Genomic DNA, 19,712 nt, shown 5'->3' with positions numbered 1-19,712 from the left:
ATATTATGTATATGTACAGTGTGAAAATAAATTAACATAACATTTTTTCACTGGTTGTCACGTTCGTCGTAATGTGGAAGAGAGGAGGACCAAGGTGCAGCGTGAAGTGAATACATTCTTCTATTTATTTAAGAAGAAACACTAACCAAACTAATACAAAACAACAAAACGAACGTGACGCTATATATAACAGTGCAGACACAGGCAACTAACACATAGACAATCACCCACAACCCACAATGACAAAACAGGCTACCTAAATATGGTTCCCAATCAGAGACAACGACTAACACCTGCCTCTGATTGAGAACCATATCAGGCCAAACACAGAAACAGACAAACTAGACATACAACATAGAATGCCCACTCAGATCACACCCTGACCAAACAAAACATATAAACATACAAAGCAAACTATGGTCAGGGCGTGACACTGGTTGCCCTTTTCTTGTTGCAACAGGTCACAAATCTTGCTGCTGTGATTGCACACTGTGGTATTCCACCCAATATATAAGTTAGTTTATCAAAATGTGATTTGTTTTCAAATTCGTTTTGGGTCTAAGAGAAATCTGAGGGAAATCTGTGTCTCTAATAGGGTCCTAAACTTGGCAGGAGGTTAGGAAGTGCAGTATGTCAGATTTTGAGTTGTGGGTAAATGGGTTTTTAATTGTAAAACCCCATGTACCTATTGATCGGCTTGTTAAAGGACTTTTATCTTATTCACAGAACTAGTCCCAGTGAATAGTCTCATCATGGACTTGGTTTTGACTGTCTCCATCATGGTTCCTATCAGGATCTCCTATATTTGCATGACAGTAATCAAAGCTGTCTGTGTTTTTTCTTCATCAATCTACACACAATACCCATAATGACAAAGCAAAAACAGGTTTTTAGACATTTTTGCAAATGTATAAAACATAAAAACGTAAATAAAACATTTACATAAGTATTCAGACCCTTTACTCAGTACTATGCTGAAACACCTTTGGCAGCGACCTTTGGCAGCGAGCCTTGAGTCTTCTTGGGTATGACGCTACAAGCTTGGCACACCTGTATTTGGGGAGTTTCTCCCATTCTTCTCTGCAGATCCTCTCAAGCTCTGTCAGGTTGGATGGGGATTGTCGATGCACAGCTATTTTCAGGTCTCTCCAGAGATGTTTGATCGGGTTCATGTCCAGGCTCTGGCTGGGCCACTCAAGGACATTCAGAGACTTGTCCTGAAACCACCCCTACATTGTCTTGGCTGTGTGCTTAGGGCCATGGTCCTGTTGGAAGGTGAACCTTCACCCCAGTCTGAGGTCCTGAGCGCTCTGGAGAAGGTTTTCATCAAGGATCTCTCTGTACTTTGCTCCGTTCATCTTTCCCTCGATCCTGACTAGTCTCCCAGTCCCTGCTGCTGAAATAAAACCATGCTTCCCTTAGGGATGGTGCCAGGTTTCTTCCAGACGTGTCGCTTCAGTCTTGGTTTCATCAATGTGTCAGATCAGGACAGCCAACTTTATATGAATCAATAATATGCAGCCTTTTACTGGTTTGTTTTGTATTGTTCCAGTTGAAAGAGAAAGACCATAGGAGTTACTCAGAGACTACTGGTGAGCAGAGAGTGTTTGAGGAAAGGTCTAGTAGACTGGGGCATGTTAGATCAGAAGGGGTTCAGACTGCTCTCTTCTCTGGGTGGATCTGGTAACAGTTACTACTGGGTTCGTTGGTGTGTTGGTCATTACTAAGGGACTTTTTAAGTTAGAGAGCAGGATCATCACAGAGGATTGTAGTTTTTTTAATTACCTCCATATTGAGCCCCAGCCTCCCTCAAGCTCATCTCTAGTGTGTTAAATTTGTGTATGTGTGTGTGTGCGTGTGCGTGCGTATGGTGTGTATGTGCTTGTGTGTGATTAGAGTAGATTGTGTGCCAGAGAAAGAGAGGGTTAAAACAAATAGAAGAATCTTGCCTGAGGCACCAATCGATCAGATGCTAGCAGCAGAATTCCCAGCAGCCCACTGGTGAGGCTGTGGATCATATTAGTTCATCTCACATTCTATGTCAGGAGAGAGGAGAGGAGTGGAGGGGAAGAATGAGAGGAGGGGGGTAAGATGAAGGGAGAGGAGAGTAGAGGAGAAGAGGGTGGAGGAAAGAGGAGGAGAGAGGCGGGTGGAGGTATTCTAAAGAAAGAGTTGAATTGGCTGTTACAGTATATCAGTGGACTGCACACTGCTTCTCCTGTTTCTATCTGTTTGGCCTGTGTGTGTGTGTGTGTGTGTGTGTGTGTGTGTGTGTGTGTGTGTGTGTGTGTGTGTGTGTGTGTGTGTGTGTGTGTGTGTGTGTGTGTGTGTGTGTGTGTGTGTGTGTGTGTGTGTGTGTGTGTGTGTGTGTGTGTGTGTGTGTGTGTGTGTGTGTGTGTGTGTTACAGTGGTGGAGGGAGGTTAGCTCCCTGTCAGTCTGTTGAAAGCACACACCTGTAGAGGGGGCGTAGGAGTGATTCTCCCATGACTAAGTAATCCCTCACCCTCCATGGGCCCTTTCTCTTCCTGGTAAGGGGTAATGGAGCTGAAGTAACCAGCGTCAGAGACACTGTCTGTGACACACAGAGGTTCACTGACTTTGGGAAGTAAAGTCATACACACACGCACGCACGCACGCACACATACACACGCACACACAGAGAGACACACACAGAGACAGTGTTCACCCCTGGGGAGGGATTAGTGACGCCACCTCCCCCTCACCAACGTGTCTGTCAAACATCTTTCCAACACTAATACTGTGTAACTGATATGTGAACAAACATACATGCACGTTCACACAGATGCTAATGGCCTCACTCACATCTCACTTGAATGCCTTTAGTCCAAGCATGAGCATACTCATATACTTAAATGTAAATGTATACTCATGTTATCTTCCATTCAAATCTCCCGAAAACAACTTGTTAGTAAAAACATCAGATCAATTCTAAGCCTTAATCAAGAAGATGGAAAGTGAACTGCAGCCGTAAACAGCCAGGAAGCCAGGAGAGAAAAACACTGACTAACACACAGCTCTCCCCAACATTTTGGCCAATCTAAATGTTTAATAGTACACCCTCAAACCCCTGGCTTCAGACGGCTTTAAATTAAGCAGAAAATAAATCAATGGGGGAGGGGAGAGCAGGCAGATAGACTGCAGAGCTCTTCAAAGGCCTGTTTAATAAAACATACAGGCATGCCTGTGTTCTCTGGTGAAGGGCTGTGGTGGGTGTTGGGCGGCGGCAGAGTCTTGGATGTATAGCCTAGCGAGGGGTGTTAGCGTACCGCTTACCCCTGATTATGTGCTGTCTGACCAAAGGGCTGGGCCGCGCTAGCCTGGTTAGCATGCAGGCTGCAGGATCAAAGGGCTGCGATGGGAGCAGGTTACTAATTAATGGTGGTTAATTAGGAGTGGCTCAGACAGAAAGATGCAACGGGCTTAAACATCTGAGACGGACGCTTACATGTTTTACTGTGGGCTTTATAAAATGTGAGATGGAGGAATAGATTAGCTTTTTGCTCTGGGTGTGGGTGTTTCTCTCTGTATCTCTCTGTATCTCTCTGTAACACCCACACACAGACATGCAGTAATAACTCCCTGAGCATCTCTTCAGAAGTGAAACTCCCTAATAATTACAGTAATACCCACTCATCAGTAAAAACCAGTGTAGGAATTAGAGAATGACCGATAATTGGCCGAGACGATATATTAGGCCGATATTGGCCTTTTCAAGTCTATCAGCTATCGACTCTTCAGCTTTGCCGATAGACCCTCTACATAGCAAAACTGCAGCAGTAGCAAGCTAGTTCATTCTCAAACAGAAAGGTGCAGTATTGAGGAATTTATGAATTGACACAGTGTCCAAAATCAAACTTCTGTTGCAAATATTAGTTTATTGAATTCACTAACAATAAGGCTCATGTTGACCTGCCCGGACACGCATGCAATAAATAAGATAGCTAGTTAGCAGATAGCTATGTGACCTGTTAGCAAAGATTATGATAACTAACCTTTTTACGCCAATAAATTACATTATCCAGCCGGTAATTTGTGTGACCAGACCTTCTCAAATAGTACGTAAGTACCCTGGCCTATATCATGTCCTTCCATACAAGCGTGACATGCTGAAGTGATGCTTCTATGCAAATGTTGTTGATCGGTAGGCTAATATAAGTCCCAAATGGAAGTCAAACATATTGTTTGTCATCTGTAGCACCCTAGACTCCACTGATCAGCCTAAACAAGCTCAATAACTCAATGCATGCACTCCTGCCTGTATTGTGAATAGGGCTATGCCATATTCATCCAGTTCATCAAGAGATTTACCATTCAAACAACATTATTACCATGATGTTGGTGTATAGTTAGATTACAGAAAACAATTCTAATGTATTGTTTGATTTTAAAATGTATGCATTAATGCATACACGGACGTCTCTGGGAAATTCTGTCATCGGAATTTTCAAATGTAATGGTATTGAATATCGGCATAAAGTATCGGCCTCCTTGACTCCCAAAAATTGGTATAGACATCGACCCTAACAAATCCATATTGGTCGTTCTCTAGTAGGAATTACTTTCACAACACTGTTACAATGATATTGCTTCACCTTACTGCCTTATCATACAGACTTCACTATCTCCATTTCCTCCTCCACGGTGGACAACCAATATTCCACATGAACAGTAAAGACACAGTACAAGCAACATAGCACCATAATAAAGGCTGCGGTAAGGGAGTGGTAATGAGTGAATGGGGTATAGTGAGTCTACTCTGTATTTTTGGGGTAGTGTGTTAATGATGTTCCATTGGCTCCTGTTTGAGTAGTAGTGATTCATATTGACCCGGCGTCGCCTGCCTCCCATTCTGCTGACTTCCCTCTAATCACGGCCCACCGCAGGAAGATGCTCTCTCAGCACCATGTATTAGGGGGAATGGGGGGATGGGTGGAGAAGAGAGGGCACAGATGAGGCAGTGTGGCAAGTCCACGGGATGCTGGGTAAATTAATTGTGGCCCTGTACCGCCAATTAGTCCCAGCTCCCTTTAATTGGTGCTGAATGGGCTCCAAAGGCCTATGTGGGGAGATACGGGGTGCAGGGTTGGAGACACACACACAGACGTGCCATCTTCTATCCCTCAGGCATTAACGACATCATGCTCATTTGCATTTAAAGCAGGTCTGATAGCCACAGCTCACTGGTCTCAGAGCAGCAGTAAAGACCTGACATGTCATTAGCGTTTACAGCCACTGGCTGCCATGTTGCTGCCTTTGTGTTGCCTCATGTATTAGCTTCTAGTGGGTTCCACTGGGTCTCTACTGATGTGGTCCTGTGTGGCTCAGTCTATAGAGCATGGTGCGTGCAACACCTTGGATTGTGGGTTACGTTCCCACTGCTGCCATCCATTCATTTCGATAAAAGCGTCTGCTAAATACACGTTGATTGACACAAAGCTGTAAGGTGTGTCTGTTCTTGCTCTTCTTATCTCTCCCCCTCTCATTTCTGCCTCATGTCTTTGATGTGGGAAATGACAGGGGTACATAACTGGAGCATTGCGTTGCTCAGCAGGAGACATTACTGTATGTAATGAAAGGCTTTAAAGGAGACGTTACTGTATGTAATGAAAGGCTTTAAAGGAGAAGTTACTGTAGCATTGTTCAGCTCTAAAGGACAAGTTACTGTAGCATTGCTCAGCTCTAAAGGACAAGTTACTGTAGCATTGCTCAGCTATAAAGGACAAGTTACTGTAGCATTACTCAGCTCTAAAGGACAAGTTACTGTAGCATTGCTCAGCTCTAAAGGACAAGTTACGGTAGCATTGCTCAGCTCTAAAGGACAAGTTACTGTAGCATTGCTCAGCTCTAAAGGACAAGTTACTGTAGCATTGCTCAGCTCTAAAGGACAAGTTACTGTAGCATTGCTCAGCTCTAAAGGACAAGTTACTGTAGCATTGCTCAGCTATAAAGGACAAGTTACTGTAGCATTACTCAGCTCTAAAGGACAAGTTACTGTAGCATTGCTCAGCTCTAAAGGACAAGTTACGGTAGCATTGCTCAGCTCTAAAGGACAAGTTACTGTAGCATTGCTCAGCTCTAAAGGACAAGTTACTGTAGCATTGCTCAGCTCTAAAGGACAAGTTACTGTAGCATTGCTCAGCTATAAAGGACAAGTTACTGTAGCATTGCTCAGCTCTAAAGGACAAGTTACTGTAGCATTGCTCAGCTCTAAAGGACAAGTTACTGTAGCATTACTCAGCTCTAAAGGACAAGTTACTGTAGCATTACTCAGCTCTAAAGGACAAGTTACTGTAGCATTACTCAGCTATAAAGGACAAGTTACTGTAGCATTACTCAGCTCTAAAGGACAAGTTACTGTAGCATTGCTCAGCTCTAAAGGACAAGTTACTGTAGCATTGCTCAGCTATAAAGGACAAGTTACTGTAGCATTGTTCAGCTCTAAAGGACAAGTTACTGTAGCATTGCTCAGCTATAAAGGACAAGTTACTGTAGCATTGCTCAGCTATAAAGGACAAGTTACTGTAGCATTACTCAGCTCTAAAGGACAAGTTACTGTAGCATTGCTCAGCTCTAAAGGACAAGTTACTGTAGCATTGCTCAGCTATAAAGGACAAGTTACTGTAGCATTGCTCAGCTATAAAGGACAAGTTACTGTAGCATTACTCAGCTATAAAGGACAAGTTACTGTAGCATTGCTCAGCTCTAAAGGACAAGTTACTGTAGCATTGCTCAGCTCTAAAGGACAAGTTACTGTAGTATTACTCAGCTCTAAAGGACAAGTTACTGTAGCATTACTCAGCTCTAAAGGACAAGTTACTGTAGCATTGCTCAGCTCTAAAGGACAAGTTACTGTAGCATTGCTCAGCTATAAAGGACAAGTTACTGTAGCATTGCTTAGTTCTAAAGGACAAGTTACTGTAGCATTGCTCAGCTCTAAAGGACAAGTTACTGTAGCATTGCTCAGCTATAAAGGACAAGTTACTGTAGCATTGCTCAGCTATAAAGGACAAGTTACTGTAGCATTACTCAGCTATAAAGGACAAGTTACTGTAGCATTACTCAGCTCTAAAGGACAAGTTACTGTAGCATTGCTCAGCTCTAAAGGACAAGTTACTGTAGCATTGCTCAGCTCTAAAGGACAAGTTACTGTAGCATTGCTCAGCTCTAAAGGACAAGTTACTGTAGCATTGCTCAGCTATAAAGGACAAGTTACTGTAGCATTGCTCAGCTATAAAGGACACGTTACTGTAGCATTACTCAGCTATAAAGGACAAGTTACTGTAGCATTACTCAGCTCTAAAGGACAAGTTACTGTAGCATTGCTCAGCTCTAAAGGACAAGTTACTGTAGCATTGCTCAGCTCTAAAGGACAAGTTACTGTAGCATTGTTCAGCTCTAAAGGACAAGTTACGGTAGCATTGCTCAGCTATAAAGGACAAGTTACTGTAGCATTGCTCAGCTATAAAGGACAAGTTACTGTAGCATTACTCAGCTCTAAAGGACAAGTTACTGTAGCATTGCTCAGCTCTAAAGGACAAGTTACTGTAGCATTGCTCAGCTCTAAAGGACAAGTTACTGTAGCATTGCTCAGCTCTAAAGGACAAGTTACGGTAGCATTGCTCAGCTCTAAAGGACAAGTTACTGTAGCATTGCTCATCTCTAAAGGACAAGTTACTGTAGCATTGCTCAGCTCTAAAGGACAAGTTACTGTAGCATTGCTCAGCTCTAAAGGACAAGTTACGGTAGCATTGCTCAGCTCTAAAGGACAAGTTACTGTAGCATTGCTCAGCTCTAAAGGACAAGTTACTGTAGCATTGCTCATCTCTAAAGGACAAGTTACTGTAGCATTGCTCAGCTCTAAAGGACAAGTTACGGTAGCATTGCTCAGCTCTAAAGGACAAGTTACTGTAGCATTGCTCAGCTCTAAAGGACAAGTTACTGTAGCATTGCTCAGCTCTAAAGGACAAGTTACTGTAGCATTGTTCAGCTCTAAAGGACAAGTTACTGTAGCATTGCTCAGCTCTAAAGGACAAGTTACTGTAGCATTGCTCAGCCCTTAAGTTACTGTATTATGTAATGACAGTGTGACATCACTCTGAGACTTGTTGTTGAACTGCTCTCTGCTGTTGCGCGTATCATCAGCACCTGCCTAGGATTTCTTACTTACATAACCTGCTACCGTTTCTCTCTGTTCCTATGCATCACAATTCATTTATTGTCATGTCATCTTCAGAGTTACACATACACATACAGATGATGTAATAGTGTTAAGGATAGTGGTGGAAAAAGTTCCCCATTGTCAGACTTGAGTAAAAGTAAATCAAATTTGATTTAATTTGTCACATGTGCCGAATACAAAAGGTGTAGACCTTACTGTGAAAGAATGAATACAACAGGTGTAGAACTTACTGTGAAATGCTGAATACAACAGGTGTAGAACTTACTGTGAAATGCTGAATACAACAGGTGTAGAACTTACTGTGAAATGCTGAATACAACAGGTGTAGAACTTATTGTGAAAGGCTGAATACAACAGGTGTAGAACTTACTGTGAAATGCTGAATACAACAGGTGTAGAACTTACTGTGAAAGGCTGAATACAACAGGTGTAGAACTTACTGTGAAATGCTGAATACAACAGGTGTATAACTTACTGTGAAAGGATGAATACAACAGGTGTAGAACTTACTGTGAAAGGCTGAATACAACAGGTGTATAACTTACTGTGAAAGGCTGAATACAACAGGTGTAGAACTTACTGTGAAAGGCTGAATACAACAGGTGTAGAACTTACTGTGAAATGCTTACTTGCAAGCCCTTAACCAACAATGGAGTTTTAAGAAAAATAAGAGTTAACAACATATTTACTAAATAAACCAAAGTTTAAAAAAGTAACACAATAAAATAACAATAACTAAGGCTATATACAGGTGGTACTGGTACCGAGTCAATGTGCGGGCTACAGGTTAGTCGATGTAATTGATGTAATATGTACATGTAAGTAGAGGTAAAGGGACTATGTATAGATAACAAACAGAGAGTAGCAGCAGCGTAAAAAAAGGAGGTCAAAGCAAATTATCCAGGTAGCCCTTTGATGAACTGTTCAGGAGTCTTATGGCTTGGGGATAGAAGCTGTTAAGGAACCTTTTGGTCATAGACTTGGCGCTCCGGCACTACTTGCCGTGCGGCAGCAGAGCGAACAGTCTATGACTAGGGTGGCTGGAGTCTTTGACAATTTTTTGGGCTTTCCTCTGACACTGCCTGGTATAGAGGACCTGGATGGCAGGAATCTTGGCCCCAGTGATGTACTGGGCCGTACACACTACCCTCTGTAGAGCCTTGCAGTCGGATACCGAGCAGTTGCCATACCAGGCGGTGATGCAGCCAGTCAGTCAGTCAAAGATCAGTCAGTCAGTCAAAGATACCTTAATAGAAAATGACTCAAGTAAAAGTGAAAGTAACTTTCACTACTTTAATAAAAGTATTTGGTTTTAAATATACTTAAGTATCAAAAGCAAATTAAATTGCTAAAATATACTTAAGTATTAAAATTAAAAGTATAAATTATTTCAAATACCTTATATTAAGCAAACCAGGCAGCGCCATTTTCTTGTTTTTCTTATTTTACTGATAGCCAGAGGCACACTCCAACTCTAAGATATCATTTACAATGAAGCATGTGTGTTTAGTGTGTCTGCCAGATCAGAGGCAGTAGGGATGAACGGGGATGTTCTCTTGATAAGTGTGTGAATTAGACCATTTCCCTGTCCTTCTAAGCATTCAAAATGGCTGTCAGGGAAAATGTATGGAATAAAAATCACATAATTTTCTTGAAATAAATATAAAAGTTGTCAAAAATATAAATAGTATAGAAAAGTACAGAAGCCCCCAAAAACTACTTAAGTAGTACTTTCAAGTATTTTTATTGAAGTACTTTACAGCACTAGTTAAGGATAGGGTAAAGAGTCCTAGCTGGCCTGTTGACCCCTAAAATATAGTGTTCTCAACTCTCTTTCCTCTTATCTTCCCAGGATCCCGTCTGCGCCAGGAGGACTCCCCACCCCGGATCGTAGAGCACCCATCTGACCTGATCGTGTCCAAGGGGGAGCCCGCCACCCTCAACTGCAAGGCAGAGGGGCGGCCCAGCCCTACGGTGGAGTGGTACAAGGACGGGGAGCGGGTAGAAACGGACCGGGACAACCCTCGATCTCAACGCATGCTGCTGCCCAGCGGCTCCCTCTTCTTCCTACGTATCGTCCACGGACGACGTTCCAAACCGGATGAGGGCTCCTACGTCTGCGTCGCCCGCAACTACCTAGGAGAAGCCATCAGCCACAACGCCTCGTTGGAAGTAGCATGTAAGTGCAGCTCATGTTGGGGCTTTTCTTATTTCCTCTTGGGCCTCTGGGCCTCTGGGCCTCTGGGCCTCTGAGCCTCTGGCTTCGGTGTGAATGGAAGAGAAGGGGGTTTAGACTGGAGCTGGGGCTGAATAGAAGACTCCAGTTTCCTACTCTATTTCCCCCCTCAATGTGCTCATTGAGTTGGATAATCTCACAGGAGATGGTTCAGGATGTGTTTGGCCCATTTGCCCCAGTAGGCCCAGTCCTGGGGGCAGATTGGCCTGAGCATCCCAGGGGGGGGGGGGGTGCTCCTGTAAAGGGCCCTTGGTAGGGGGTCAGGAGCTACAATAGGAACAAAGTGCTTTCTGTTGTCCTTCTAGCTCTGGTGTTTGTCAGGGAGATGGATCAGAGTTTTTATACACAAATCAGTTCAGTCATTGTATCTGTGTTTGGTCATCTTTTAGTAGAGAGAGTTACCTCAGTTGTTTCCTTGGTTGTAGACTAGACTAGTGGAGCTCCTCTTTATTGCCTGCTAGATGGTCTTAATGATGGACCTGCTTTGATGTGGATGGGGCATTCCATCATTGTGAGGGTCAGTGACTACGCTGAAAGGTTTGGGACTAAAAGCTTTCAAACAAATAGACAGTGAATAATATACAGTACATAGAAAGAGGACGGACACCACTGCTTATTCATTTAACTCTTAGCATAATGATTGGTGCTCTGTGTTGACAAATTTGTCCTCAAGGCTGGTTGGTTTCTGAGGTCAGATCTTAGCCATGTTATCTGTACTGTGTCTCTACTGGCTGGTCTGAGTTCAGCTCTTAGCCATGTTATCTGTACTGTGTCTCTACTGGCTAGTCTGAGGTCAGCTCTTAGACATATTATCTGTGCTGTCTGGAGAGGGAACATTGAGAAGAGGATCTCAGATATCAACCGCTTCTCAAGCATGCCCAGGAGCTGTCACCAAGGCCCTCATTGTAATCTAATCGAAAGAGAGGGGTTCGGGGGATGGGCGGTGGTCTTTTTACGGGTGCTGGTGACTGGGGCTTGAGGGGAGGATCTGATGGTGTGTAGGGGAGTGGGGATGAATACTAAAGGCTACATGAGCAGGCAAGATACATTCTGTATGTCAGCTGTGGAGTTACTATACTTTCTCAGTATTTGGTTGTGGATGATGTGTATATTTATAACTCTTGATGTACTATCAGGTGTGTACTACAACAGAGCAGTAATTCAAGATAATTGAAATAGCCATAATTAAAAAGATGAATAAAAAAGGATTCAAGTGTTGCTTTCAAGGCCTCTGCCTTTGAAATGGGAGAGCCTGGTACCATGGGAGGACCATGGGGATATAGTAGCAGTCTGTTGGTCACAGAAGAGCCTGGTACCATGGGAGGACCATGGGGATATAGTAGCAGTGGGTTGGTCACAGAAGAGCCTGGTACCATGGGAGGACCATGGGGATATAGTAGCAGTGGGTTGGTCACGGAAGAGCCTGGTACCATGGGAGGACCATGGGGATATAGTAGCAGTGGGTTGGTCACGGAAGAGCCTGGTACCATGGGAGGACCATGGGGGTATAGTAGCAGTGGGTTGGTCACGGAAGAGCCTGGTACCATGGGAGGACCATGGGGATATAGTAGCAGTGGGTTGGTCATGGAAGAGCCTGGTACCATGGGAGGACCATGGGGATATAGTAGCAGTGGGTTGGTCATGGAAGAGCCTGGTACCATGGGAGGACCATGGGGATATAGTAGCAGTGGGTTGGTCATGGAAGAGCCTGGTACCATGGGAGGACCATGGGGATATAGTAGCAGTGGGTTGGTCACAGAAGAGCCTGGTACCATGGGAGGACCATGGGGATATAGTAGCAGTGGGTTGGTCATGGAAGAGCGCAGCTGAAACCATACTCTGTGTGTTAGTGGTGGCGGGGACGGTGTCATGTCCTCATCTCCTCTTAGATCTCACCCCAGAGTCAGGCTCTGCTGCCCCAAACTGATGACTGTTCCTCTGCTGTCTTTTATCCACTCAGTCACTCACCCTGCATGGTTTGAGGCCTGCCTTCAGAAAGACTGAAGGCCTCCCAATGAATACATCAAATAGAAATGTCAAGGAAAATAAACAGAGAGTCAAACAGGGCCCCACTTTCCATAAATTGGAATGCTAAAAATATTCTACCCAAAAGTGGACGATATAGGGTATTTATTTCAGAGGTGGGTTCTTCAAGTAGAAGAACAAGAGGCTTGGCTGGAGCAGGATGGTAGCAGGACTGGAGCGGTCCAGGCCAGAGTAGAGACAGTGGCTGGCCTGGCCCTGCCCACAGCACTGGGCTGCTTATTCTGGACCAGGTTCAAAAGGACCCATAATGACAAGGTTCTGAGCAGCAGCCCTCTCTCGCTGTCTCACTCTGTCTCTCTCTGTTTCTCTGACCACCATTCTCTACCGCTCACACTCCCCCACATATCATTTTGTTGTCAGAGCAACCAGAATAGAACCCTGCAGGAGAGAGAAGGGGAGAGCAGAGAAAACTAAGCACTGCGCTTTTACAAGACCTTGTTTAAACTTCAGGACGGGGACAGAGTACCCTACGTGCCATGGACTGAGTATACAGGCCTTTTAAAAACATTATTTGGACTTTGCATGCTTGTGTTTGCTGAAAAATGTTAGCCAAATCTCAAATTTATCCTAGTTTATCCATTTGCCATTTTAGCGTTTTATTCCAAGGATTTATTGGCTAATTCCACGGTGAGTTCATGAAACCCCAGAGAAGGAAGGTAAAGCATTAACAGTGTTTACTCTACCAAGCTCTCAGAGCCCTGCAAGAATCTAAAAGCAAAAAAACACAATTTCTATACACTGTTATTCTGATGACCTGGCTTTTACAGTTCTCCTACACTCGAGCAACTGTAAACATAATCCAAGTTTCAAAAAAGTCATGTTTTGCCAGGCTGGGGCGAGCTAACCCAGTTTGTTTGGTTTATCATTAATGACACACAGTACAGAGCCGCAATCTCTCCATCCCACCCTCTTAATATAGACAGGGTTAATGCATTCACCATGAATCATGGTAGTCGTGTTTATTCTATACTATATTACTGTATACTATACTATACTTAAACAATAAGGCATGAGGGGTGTGGTATATGGCCAATATACCAGGGCTAAGGGCTGTTCTTATGGATTGTTTTATTCTTTTTTTATTTAACCTGTATTAAGGGATTCAGCCCTTAGCCGTGGTATATTGACCATATACCACAAACCTCTGAGGTGACTTATTGCTATTATGAACTGGTTGCCAACGTAATTAGAACAGTAAAAATAAATGTTTTTTGTCATACACATGGTATACGATATGATATACCACGGCTTTCAGCCAATCAGCATTCAGAGCTTGAACCACCCAGTTTATAATATACTGTAATTGCCTAGTTAAATACGGTTAAATAAAAATAAATATACAAGTATATAATATACTATACTATAGTGTGCTATACTACAGTACTATACTATATGTTCTATACTATACCGTACTGTACTATAATATACCGTACTGTACTATACTATAGTGTGCTATAATATCGTATACTATACTATATTGTACTATACTGTACTATAATATAGCGTGATATACTATACTGTACTATACTATAATGTACTATAATATAGTGTACTGTACTAGTATGTACTATGCTATACTGTACTATACTATGCCTTGCTATACCATAATATACTATACTATGCTGTAGTGTACTATGCTGTACTATACTATGATGTTCTATACCATAGTTCACTATACTATACTGTACTACACTATAGTGTACTATAATATATTGTACTATACTATGCTGTACTATACTATACTATAGTGCGCTATACTATACTGTACTATACTATAATGTGCTATACTATAGTGTACTAAACTATAATGTACTATACTATGCATTGCTATACTATAATATACTATGCTGTACTGTACTATGATGTACTATACTATGCTGTTCTATACTATAGTGTAATGTACTATACTGTACTGTACTATACTATACTGTACTATTCTATAATGTACTATACTATAGTGTACTATATTATACTGTACTATTCTATAATGTACTATATTATAGTGTACTATACTATACTATACTGTACTGTACTATCTATACTCACACAGGCTCAAGGTGGGATTAATTCTCTCTCTATTGATGTTTGCTTTGTATTTGTAATGGAGACGCCAAGTAATAAGACAGCTTTGTTCCTGTTTAATAGCATGGAGAGCAAAGAGAGATAGAGATGTACTGTTTAACTACAGAGAGGACTGACTGACTGACTGGTTGGCTGACTGGCTGACTGACTGGCTGACTGAACCTGCTCTCTAGCAGGCTAAAATCCTCTGACTGCACTGCAGGCCACATTAAGTAATGTACAGTATCCAGCTGCCTTTCAAAGAATGACAAAAATTCCCCACCCCAGTTTTTTATGCTTTTTTTACTCAAAACATGGAACTCTGTTTTTTTTTAACTGCAGCTGTTAAAACAAGGATCAAAGCCAGAAACAGTTTTAGACTTAACGAAATAGAAAGCAAAGGTATTCTAGAGACAGTCTTCCAAAGGGCCGACCATTATCCTCATCTCTCACTTTTTACTGTGTGTTAATGTGTCAACACTGTGTAGGTGCCAATGAAAAGAATATCTCCTTCTCCCTTTTATCTCCTTCTCTGCCCCCTCTCTCTCTCTCTCTCTCTCTCTCTCTCTCTCTCTCTCTCTCTCTCTCTCTCTCTCTCTCTCTCTCTCTCTCTCTCTCTCTCTCTCTCTCTCTCTCTCTCTCTCTCTCTCAATTAAATTCAATTCAATTCAATTCAAGGGGCTTTATTGGCATGGGAAACATGTGTTAACATTGCCAAAGCAAGTGAGGTAGATAATATACAGAAGTCAAATAAACAATAAAAATGAACAGTAAACATTACACATACAGAAATTTCAAAACAATAAAGACATTACAAATGTCATATTATATATATGCAGTGTTGTAACAATGTACAAATGGTTAAAGCACACAAGTTAAAATAAATAAACATAAATATGGGTTGTATTTACAATGGTGTTTGTTCTTCACTGGTTGCCCTTTTCTTGTGGCAACAGGTCACAAATCTTGCTGCTGTGATGGCACACTGTGGAATTTCACCCAGTAGATATGGGAGTTTATCAAAATTGGATTTGTTTTCGAATTCTTTGTGGATCTGTGTAATCTGAGGGAAATATGTCTCTCTAATATGGTCATACATTGGGCAGGAGGTTAGGAAGTGCAGCTCAGTTTCCACCTCATTTTGTGGGCAGTGAGCACATAGCCTGTCTTCTCTTGAGAGCCATGTCTGCCTACGGCGGCCTTTCTCAATAGCAAGGCTATGCTCACTGAGTCTGTACATAGTCAAAGCTTTCCTTAAGTTTGGGTCAGTCACAGTGGTTAGGTATTCTGCCACTGTATACTCTCTGTTTAGGGCCAAATAGCATTCTAGTTTGCTCTGTTTTTTTGTTAATTCTTTCCAATGTGTCAAGTAATTATCTTTTTGTTTTCTCATGATTTGGTTGGGTCTAATTGTGCTGTTGTCCTGGGGCTCTGTGGGGTGTGTTTGTGTTTGTGAACAGAGCCCTAGGACCAGCTTGCTTAGGGGACTCATCTCCAGGTTCATCTCTCTGTAGGTGATGGCTTTGTTATGGAAGGTTTGGGAATCGCTTCCTTTTAGGTGGTTGTAGAATTTAACGTCTCTTTTCTGGATTTTGATAATTAGTGGGTATCGGCCTAATTCTGCTCTGCATGCATTATTTGGTGTTCTACGTTGTACACGGAGGATATTTTTGCAGAATTCTGCATGCAGAGTCTCAATTTGGTGTTTGTCCCATTTTGTGAAATCTTGGTTGGTGAGCGGACCCCAGACCTCACAACCATAAAGGGCAATGGGCTCTATGACTGATTCAAGTATTTTTAGCCAGATCCTAATTGGTATGTTGAAATTTATGTTCCTTTTGATGGCATAGAATGCCCTTCTTGCCTTGTCTCTCAGATCGTTCACAGCTCTGTGGAAGCTACCTGTGGTGCTGATGTTTAGGCCGAGGTATGTATAGTTTTTTTGTGTGCTCTAGGGCAACGGTGTCTAGATGGAATTTGTGGTCCTGGCGACTGGACCTTTTTTGGAACACCATTATTTTGGTCTTACTGAGATTTACTGTCAGGGCCCAGGTCTGACAGAATCTGTGCAGAAGATCTAGGTGCTGCTGTAGGCCCTCCTTGGTTGGTGACAGAAGCACCAGATCATCAGCAAACAGTAGACATTTGACTTCGGATTCTAGTAGGGTGAGACCGGGTGCTGCAGACTGTTCTAGTGCCCGCGCCAATTCGTTGATATATATGTTGAAGAGGGTGGGGCTTAAGCTGCATCCCTGTCTCACCCCACGACCCTGTGTGAAGAAATGTGTGTGTTTTTTGCCAATTTTAACCGCACACTTGTTGTTTGTGTACATGGATTTTATGATGTCGTATGTTTTACCCCCAACACCACTTTCCATCAATTTGTATAGCAGACCCTCATGCCAAATTGAGTCGAAGGCTTTTTTGAAATCAACAAAGCATGAGAAGACTTTGCCTTTGTTTTGGTTTGTTTGGTTGTCAATTAGGGTGTGTAGGGTGAATACATGGTCTGTTGTACGGTAATTTGGTAAAAAGCCAATTTGACATTTGCTCAGTACATTGTTTTCATTGAGGAAATGTACGAGTCTGCTGTTAATGATAATGCAGAGTATTTTTCCAAGGTTACTGTTGACGCATATTCCACGGTAGTTATTGGGGTCAAATTTGTCTCCACTTTTGTGGATTGGGGTGATCAGTCCTTGGTTCCAAATATTGGGGAAGATGCCAGAGCTAAGGACGATGTTAAAGAGTTTTAATATAGCCAATTGGAATTTGTTGTCTGTATATTTGATCATCTCTCTCTCTCTCTCTCTCTCTCTCTCTCTCTCTCTCTCTCTCTCTCTCTCTCTCTCTCTCTCTCTCTCTCTCTCTCTCTCTCTCTCTCTCTCTCTCTCTCTCTCTCTCTCTCTCTCTCCCTTTCTCTCTCCCTCTCTCCCTCTCTCTCTCCCTCTCTCTCTCTCTCTCTCTTTCCTTTCTCTCTCCTTTCTCTCTCTTCCTCTCACACACTAACACACACATGCAGTGCTGTGTACAGTTGACTATCAACCTTGGCTGTATCAAAGTAGTTTCCTCTTACCCATTGTACAGTACATACTACAGAGTGCTGAGAGGCACTAAGAATAGCTTCCTGTTTGCCTGGAGGGTCGGTGGGTGAGATAGTGAAGTGAGGTAATGGACGGCACGCTGCTCCACTTGACAGAGATATAACCCTGGGGTCTGCTGTTTGTCTAGTGGCCTAGCTGGCTGGCTGGCTGCACAGAGCTACTGACCACACAAGCACAGCACAGCACAGGGCTCACTGCTGGACTCATGAACACATGGATAGACATGGCTCTCTGGAGTTCTGAGTCACTCCATTGAGAAAGAGAACGAGAGATGTACAGTTGAAGTCAGAAGTTTAATTACACTTAGGTTGGAGCCATTAAAACTCGTTTTTCAACCACTCCACAAATTTCTTGTTAACAAACTATAGTTTTGGCAAGTCGGTTAGTACATCTACTTTGTGCATGACACAAATAATTTTACCAACAATTGTTTACAGACAGACTATTTCACTTATAATTCACTGTATCACAATTCTAGTGGGTCAGAAGTTTACATACACTAAGTTGACTGTGCCTTTAAAATTCCAGAAAATTATGTCATGGCTTTAGAAGCTTCTGATAGACTAATTGACATCATTTGAGTCAATTGGAGGTGTACCTGTGGATGTATTTCAAGGCCTACGTTCAAACTCAGTGCCTCTTTGCTTGGCATCATGGAAAAATCAAAAGAAAACAGCCAAGATCTCAGTACTCAAGTATAAACACCATGGGGCCACGCAGCCGTCATACCGCTCAGGAAGGAGACGCGTTCTGTCTCCTAGAGACTAACGTACTTTGGTGTGAAAACTGCAAATCAATCCCAGAACAACAGCAAAGGACCTTGTGAAGATGCTGGAGGAAACAGGTGCAAAAGTATCTATATCCACAGTAAAACAAGTGCTATGATGATAACCTGAAAGGACGCTCAGCAAGGAAGAAGCCACTGCTCCAAACCTGCCATAAAAATGCCAGACTACAGTTTGCAACTGCACATGGGGACAAAGATCGTACTTTTTGGAGAAATGTCCTCTGGTTTGATGAAACAAAAAAGAACTGTTTGGCCATAATGACCATCGTTATGTTTGGAGGGAAAAGGGGGAGGCTTGCAAGCCAAAGAACACCATCCCAACCGTAAAGCACGGGGGTGGCAGCATCATGTTGTGGGGGTGCTTTGTTGCAGGAGGGACTGGTGCACTTCAAAAAATAGATGGCATGAGGGAGGAAAATTATGTGGATATATTGAAGCAACATCTCAAGACATCAGTCAGGAAGTTAAAGCTTGGTCGCAAATGGGTCTTCCAAATGGACAATGACTCCAAGCATACTTCCAAAGTTGAGGCAAAATGGCTTAAGGACATCAAAGTTTTGTTATTGGAGTGGCCATCACAAAGCTCTGACCTCAATCCTATAGAAAATGTGTGTGCAGAACTGAAAAAGCATGTGCGAGCAAGGAGGTCTACAAACCTGACTCAGTTACACCAGCTCTGTCAGGAAGAATGGGCCAAAGTTCACCCAACTTATTGTGGGAAGCTTGTGGAAGGCTACCTGACACGTTTGACCCACGTTAAACAATTTAAAGGCAATGCTACCAAATACTAATTGAGTGTATGTAAACTTCTGACCCACTGGGAATGTGATGAAAGAAATGAAAGCTGAAATAAATACTTCTCTCTACTATTATTGTGACATTTCACGTTCTTAAAATAAAAGTAGTGATTTTAACTGACTTAAGACAGGGAATTGTAATAGGATTAAATGTCAGGAATTTTGAAAAACTGAGTTTAAATGTATTTGGCTAAGGTGTATGTAAACTTCTGACTTCAACTGTACATATACATATATAGAGAGAGTATGACCATATTAGAGGCACATATTTCATTCAGATTTCATATTTCATTCAGTTTTTTTTATTTTCCCTTCTGTACTTTTGCTCATTGTTACAACACTGTATATAGACATAATATTACATTTCACATGTCTTTATTCTTTTGGTCAGAGCGAGAGAGAGAGAGAGAGAGAGAGAGAGAAAGAGAGATCCAAGCTTACATTTGAATAGAACTCTTTTATAACACTTATGTAACACAC

General features: G+C 42.4%; 1 protein-coding gene across 3 annotated transcripts in view; it reads left to right on the top strand.

Annotated features, from left to right (window-relative positions):
• The window catches only part of LOC139548284 (roundabout homolog 1-like), a 407,179-nt gene that overhangs the window by 103,216 nt on the left and 284,251 nt on the right, over window positions 1–19,712 (top strand). For all 3 annotated transcript variants that reach the window (XM_071357866.1, XM_071357867.1, XM_071357868.1), the window contains one exon: window positions 10,054–10,380. In XM_071357866.1, the coding sequence (XP_071213967.1) occupies window positions 10,054–10,380 (327 nt within the window). The remainder of the gene's footprint in view (window positions 1–10,053; window positions 10,381–19,712) is intronic.

The sequence above is a fragment of the Salvelinus alpinus genome, chromosome 21, assembly GCF_045679555.1.
Source record: "Salvelinus alpinus chromosome 21, SLU_Salpinus.1, whole genome shotgun sequence".
Classification (NCBI taxonomy): domain Eukaryota; kingdom Metazoa; phylum Chordata; class Actinopteri; order Salmoniformes; family Salmonidae; genus Salvelinus; species Salvelinus alpinus.
Note: the sequence above shows the minus strand (reverse complement) of the source record. Positions and strands in the feature narration are given on the sequence as shown.